The sequence below is a fragment of the Arachis duranensis genome, chromosome 9 (genome assembly GCF_000817695.3).
Source record: "Arachis duranensis cultivar V14167 chromosome 9, aradu.V14167.gnm2.J7QH, whole genome shotgun sequence".
Classification (NCBI taxonomy): domain Eukaryota; kingdom Viridiplantae; phylum Streptophyta; class Magnoliopsida; order Fabales; family Fabaceae; genus Arachis; species Arachis duranensis.
The window spans coordinates 12,378,488-12,384,815 of record NC_029780.3 but is presented as its reverse complement, the minus strand read 5'-3'; the positions used below and the strand labels follow the sequence as shown (position 1 = coordinate 12,384,815).

Sequence of the window (6,328 nt, the reverse complement as noted above, 5' to 3'; positions counted from 1 at the left end):
TTGAACAATTAAGGGTGGAACATCATGAGCACTCCATCATTCTCTATGAAATAAGAGAAGATCAAAGAGAAATGAGGGATGAGCAACAAAGGCAAGGAAGGGACATATAAGAGCTTAAGGACATTGTTGGTCCTTCAAGAAGAAGACGCCACTAAGGTGGATTCCTTCCTTGTTCTTATTTCTTTCTGCTTTTCGGTTTTTATGTTGTATGTTTATCTATGTTTTGTGTCTCTACTTCATGATCATTAGTAGTTAGTAACTATGTCTTAAAGTTATGAATAATTCCATTAATCCTCCACCTCTCTTAAATGAAAAATGTTTTAATTCAAAAGAACAAGAAGCACATGAATTTCGAATTTATCCTTGAAATTAGTTCAATTAAATTGATGTGGTGACAATACTTTTTGTTTTCTGAATGAATGCTTGAACAGTGCATATTTTTGATCTTGTTGTTTATGAATGTTAAAACTGTTGGCTCTTGAAAGAATGATGAACAAAGAGAAATATTATTGATGATCTGAAAAATTATGAAATTGATTCTTGAAGCAAGAAAAAGTAGTGAAAAACAAAAGCTTGCGAAAAAAAAAAGTGGCAAAAAAAAAAATAGAAAGAAAAAGAAAAAGTAAGCAGAAAAAGCCAATAGCCCTTAAAATACAAAAGGCAAGGGTAAAAAGGATCCAAGGCTTTGAGCATCAATGGATAGGAGGGCCCAAGGAAATAAAATCCAGGCCTAAGCGGCTAAATCAAGCTGTCCCTAACCATGTGCTTGTGGCATGCAGGTCCAAGTGAAAAGCTTGAGACTGAGTGGTTAAAAAAAGAAAAAAAAGAAAAAGAAAGAAATAAAGTTGTGATCCAAGGCAACAAGAGTGTGCTTAAGAACCCTGGACACCTCTAATTGGGGACTTTTAGCAAAGCTGAGTCACAATCTGAAAAGGTTCACCCAGTCATGTGTCTGTGGCATTTATGTATCCGATGGTAATACTGGAAAACAAAGTGCTTAGGGCCACAGCCAAGACTCATGAAAGTAGTTGTGTTCAAGAATCAACATGCTTAACTAGGAGAATCAATAACACTATCTGAACTTCTAAGTTCCTAGAGAAGCCAATCATTCTAAACTTCAAAGGAAAAAGTGAGATGCCAAAACTGTTCAGAAGCAAAAAGCTACAAGTTCCGCTCATCTAATTAGAATTAATATTCATTGATATTTTGGAATTTACAATATATTCTCTTCTTTTTATCCTAATTGATTTTCAGTTGCTTAGGGACAAGCAACAATTTAAGTTTGGTGTTGTGATGAGCGGATAATTTATACGCTTTTTGACATTGTTTTTAGGTAGTTTTTAGTAAGTTCAAGCTACTTTTAGAGATGTTTTCATTAGTTTTTATGTTAAATTCACATTTTTGGACTTTACTATGAGTTTGTGTGTTTTTCTGTGATTTCAGGTAATTTCTGGCTGAAATTGAGGGACTTGAGCAAAACTTTGAAAAAAGGCTGACAAAAGGACTGCTGATGCTGTTGGAATCTGACCTCCCTACACTCGAAATGGATTTTCTGGAGCTACAGAACTCCAAATGGCGCGCTCTCAACGGCGTTGGAAAGTAGACATCCAGAGCTTTCCAGCAATATATAATAGTCCATACTTTATGTAAAACCCGGTTAATTAACGGCTAATTAGCCTATAAATGAGAATTTATTCTAGAAAGCCTAAAATGTAATTTTTATGGCTAAATGTGATAGAGGAGATTGAGACGAGAATTTCGGTACCAATTTTATAGAATTCGGGCCAAGATTGGACCGAACGGGCCAAACCGGGCCAACCGGACCCAAAGTGGGCCCTTGGCCCAACATAACTAGACCAAAACCCTAGTTTTCAGCATTCTCTCTCCTCACTAAACACACCCACATGTAGGGGTGGCAACACTACCCGAACCCGCGGGTACCCACCCCGCTCCTACCCGCTCGGGGCGGGTAATTACCCGCCCCCGCACCGGGGCGGGTTTTAACGGGGCGGGTTCTTGGGCGGGGCGGGGCGGGGTCGGGTTTAGGTTGAACCCGCCCCTACCCGCCCCAGTATATATAATAGATATATAAATATATATTTTTAATATATAATATATGTAAGATATATATAAAATAATTAGTAAAATGATTAATAATATTGTATCATATTTAAATTTTTACTTTAATTTATGTTATGTATATAATGATGATTATATAAATTTAAAATTTAATTGTATTTGTTGGATTTTAATAATTATAGAGGCGGGTAGTGGCAAGGCAGATACCTGCAGGGATGGGTTAGAATTTAACTTTTTACTACTCGCAGATAGAAGTGGGGTAGATTCGATGTGGGTTATTGTAAGGCAGAGCGAGATCGAGTAGGACAAAAATCCGTTCCTATCCACCCTGTTGTCACCCCTAATGGAGGAGAGAGGCTTTTGGTGGTGGGGTTTTCTGGAATGTGAAGTGATGGAATACTTGGAAGATATGCAAGAGGAGATGAACAATCATGTGAAGGATGGAAGGATGGGTAAGTGAATGTGAATGGTCCCTTAGGGAGGTAAGGAGTATTTGTGGATAGTGGACTGATTGTGTTTGGGCTGGGCAAAACTTTTGAAAAATGTTGGGTTGTATCTTTGATTAAAGGAAAATTGAGCTCATAAAAAATTATATTTTTGGATCCTAAAATTTTTTTCTCTTTTACAAAATAAACAATATATCATTTAAAACCATATTAATAACAAAAAAAAATAGCTTTACGAGTTCTTTGATCAAATTTAGAATGATGACTCTCAATATAGTAAAAATAAAGTATAAACAACCAAAAATTTTTAAGTCATTAAAATCTGGTTGTTTATTAAATAAAAGTTCAAAAGAAGTTTTAAAATTAATAATAGAAGATGAAACTCTATTTATTAAATACACTACATGATTGATTGCAAAAGACCAAAAATTAAGAGGGATGTTTGATTTAAACATAAGAGCACGGACAACATTTAAAATGTATTGGTGCTTGTGCTCGATCCTCCTATTTTGTTGGGGAGTTTCACGAAACTTCATTGATGAATAATACCTTTTGATGAGTAAAATTTACTGAAAAAAATTCATGACCATTGTCAGAATGAAAAATTTTAATTTTTGATTCAAATTGAGTTTCTCCTAAAACAATAAAATTTTTAATATGTTGAGATACTTCACTTTTTTATTTTAACAAAATAACTCAAGTGAATCGGCTATAATTATCAACAATAGTAAAAAAATATTTACGATATTTATAAAATTTTGTTGAAAAAGATCTCATATATCTAAATATAATAATTCAAATACAACACTTGTTTTGTTTGTATTATTCACAAAAGAAAATTTTCTTTATTTAGAAAAATAACATACATCACAAGTTTAACTTGGTGTAAAAAACAAAAAGATATTATTTATGTAAAATATTAAGATGTCGCCCAGAAACATGACCTAAACAGAAATATCGTAGGTTTGAGGATATGATGGGTGTAATACTTGTGGCATTGATAGAGGCGATGGGTGGTGAATTATCGGTGAAAAAAACTTGATCAAGAATATACAATTCTTTCTTTAATCTACCCAAATTAATCATCTTCAAGCTGGTCAGATCCTACAAAAGACATGAATATTTTGAAAAAGTGAGCTCATATAAAAGTATGGAAGTGATTTTAGAGATAGAAATCAAATTAAAATAAAATTGTTGTAAATAAAGGACATTAGTGAGAATTAAAGAAGACGAAAATTGAACAACACTCCTATAAAAAGCTATAGCATGAGAATCATTAGGCATATGAATAATAATTGATTTAATTTTAAAATAAAAAATAAAGCAAAAAAAATATTTGATGCTATGTGATCAGTGACACTTAAATCAATTATCCAAGGATCAAAGAATTTAAAATTTAAGTATGTATTATGCAAAATAGAAAATGTATATGAAGAACATAAGAAATGACTACTCAATGTTGGGTTTGAAAAATGCCCAGTTTGAGTGGGGACAATGGCCTTTGTCTCATCCTTAATATATGAATGATAGTCTTCACCACTTTATGCCAAAAGAGCCTTATGTTGTGTTGGGCTTAAATTCAAAACCGGATCTGAAAGAGAACTCGATGCAACCATCTCCTTTTGAACTTGACTGCTTGACGAGGATGGAGGTGTGATGGCGCTATTGATGGATGCAGTTCCTTTTCCATTGAAGCGTGGCTTGCTTGGATACCTAGGATGCCCCGGCGGGTAGCCATGTTTGCCATAGCACGCGTCAATCGTGTGGCCTTGCCGCCCACAATAAGTGTAGAGTTCGGAAGAATTACTTCTGCGCCCGGTGCCGGTGGAAGCTAAGCCGCGACCTTGGCTGTATAAGGGGCGGCGAGGATCGATGGTAGTGGCAAGAATCTGCTGGTTGGCTGTATTGATTTGTCTTTCATGTTGTATTACCAAAGCAAAACTTTGGTGACCGAAGGCAAAGGGTCTAGGAGCAGAATTTGTGATTTGACAACTGAAAATCGCTCGTCCAAACCTTTCAAGAAGCAGATAATGAAGTCTTGAAGGCGGTGGATCTTTGTCGGACAACTACAAGCAAGGAGAGGTCGAGAGCTTTTCAATTCCTCCCACAACGTCTTTAAAGAAGTGTAAAATTATGTAACAGAGAGAGCACCTTTTTTAGGGCGTATACTTCCTCTTGGAACTCAGCAATATGCAGAAGATCTGATTGAGAAAAACGATCGTGGAAATCTTCTTTTCTCATTATTAAGAAAGGGTAATGAAGATAAAATGCGAGCTTGTTTTATAACAATCGTAGTTAATCGTTGTTGTTTTAAGGTCAAATTATTCACCCGTCTAGTCAATATTTTTCCTTGTTTACTAATAAATTGACAAATTAAACTTATATTTTTATAATCAATTTGATTCTCCGATTGGATCGGGGGAAAACGCCTATGAAAATATTATTTGGATTTAAGAAAGAGTCACTTAGATTTATCCATGCTGCATATAAATCACTTACGTATTCCTCTGAATTATATGTATCAATTATTGGAAATATTCTTCTAATGAACTCCTTGAGAACTTCTATAGTAAATGAAATTTATAGAATTGTAATCAATCAAATATTGGAAAGCCTGGTATTTATTATCAGTTAGAATTGGACCATAACGAAATTTTGGTCGCACTATAATATTAGATGGGGGAGGGAGATTAGAACTAGAGATTGATAGAAAAGTAAAGATATGGACTTGTGTCAGTAGGAAACAGAAAATATCTATTCTAGTTCTACTATTAACTGCGGGTTTGAATTTAAACGAAAGACAAACAGACAAAGCAAAGGTAAGATAGATAACACTTTGTGTGATTGAGGGACTAAATCTCCATTTTGGTCTCTGAAATTGACGCGATTACCCATTTTGATCCCCGAAATTTAAAATTACCTATACTAATCCTTAACTGTGATGACTCCTCTTATGGGAGATTTTGGAGATTAGGTTTTATGTATTTGTGTCCCTTTGGGTTTCCTTTGGGGTTTTCCTTATTTTTATCATATGTATATATATTGCTATGCTCGGACCGGTTATCTTCGCAGCCGGATTTTGAGTCTTGATATTCCTGTTTTTGACACTCCTTTGTATATATATAATCTCGCGTTGGTTTATCCTTGCTCGTTACGTTATCGATCGGAGTGTTGCGCTTTAGAGTTGCAATTTTTGTTTACCCTTTTTTCTACAAAGGCTCCTAGTATTAGTCAGTCATTCATACTACTATACGTACTAATTTTTATTTTAGAAGTCGTAATACCTTGCCATCTCTGAATTATGACTTAAGCATAAGACTCTGTATGGTAGGGTGTTACACTTTATTCGGAAATTGACGACGTAACTTGGCGTTGAACGCCAAGTACATGCTGCTGTCTGGAGTTAAACGCCAGAAACACGTCATGATCCGGAGTTGAACGCCCAAAACACGTTATAACTTGGCGTTCAACTCCAAGAAAAGCCTCAGCTCGTGGATAGATCAAGCTCAGCCCAAACATACACCAAGTGGTTCCCGGAAGTGGATTTATGCATCAATTACTTACTCATGTAAACCCTAGTAGCTAGTTTAGTATAAATAAGACTTTTTACTAGTGTATTTGTCGTCTTTTGACCACGTTTCATCTTTGGTCTCAGTTTTGTTTTATTCTTCATCTTAGGAGGCCATTGAGCACGTTTTAGGGGGCTGGCCATTCGGCCATGCCTGAACCTTTCACTTATGTACTTTCAACGATGGAGTTTCTGCACACCATAGATTAAGGGTGTGGAGCTCTGCTGTACCTCA

General features: G+C 35.4%; 1 protein-coding gene across 2 annotated transcripts; it reads right to left on the bottom strand.

The window, feature by feature from the left end:
* Positions 1-3,457: 3,457 nt before the first annotated feature.
* On the bottom strand, positions 3,458-4,848 carry LOC127741668 (uncharacterized). Of its 2 annotated transcripts, XR_008002814.1 has the most exons (3): positions 4,677-4,848; positions 3,979-4,591; positions 3,458-3,629 (listed from the first exon to the last, which is right to left on the bottom strand). XR_008002814.1 is itself a non-coding variant. In XM_052254721.1 (2 exons), exons 1-2 carry the CDS (start codon positions 4,764-4,766, stop codon positions 4,067-4,069), a joined length of 615 nt encoding a protein of 204 aa, XP_052110681.1. In that variant the 5' UTR covers positions 4,767-4,848; the 3' UTR covers positions 3,909-4,066. The 2 variants fall into 2 exon arrangements, 1 of the variants encoding a protein (XP_052110681.1); XM_052254721.1 differs by lacking the exon at positions 3,458-3,629 and having other exon boundaries at positions 3,909-4,591.
* Between the last annotated feature and the right edge of the window lie 1,480 nt (positions 4,849-6,328).

What these genes read in the sequence shown, in the direction of transcription:
- LOC127741668 (XM_052254721.1), bottom strand. Translation starts at nt 4,766, where the DNA reads ATGAGAAAAGAAGATTTCCACGATCGTTTTTCTCAATCAGATCTTCTG. An exon ending in AAGTATACGCCCTAAAAAAG is followed by an intron (nt 4,592 to 4,676) that starts GTGCTCTCTCTG and finishes CCTTGCTTGTAG; the next exon opens with TTGTCCGACAAAGATCCACC.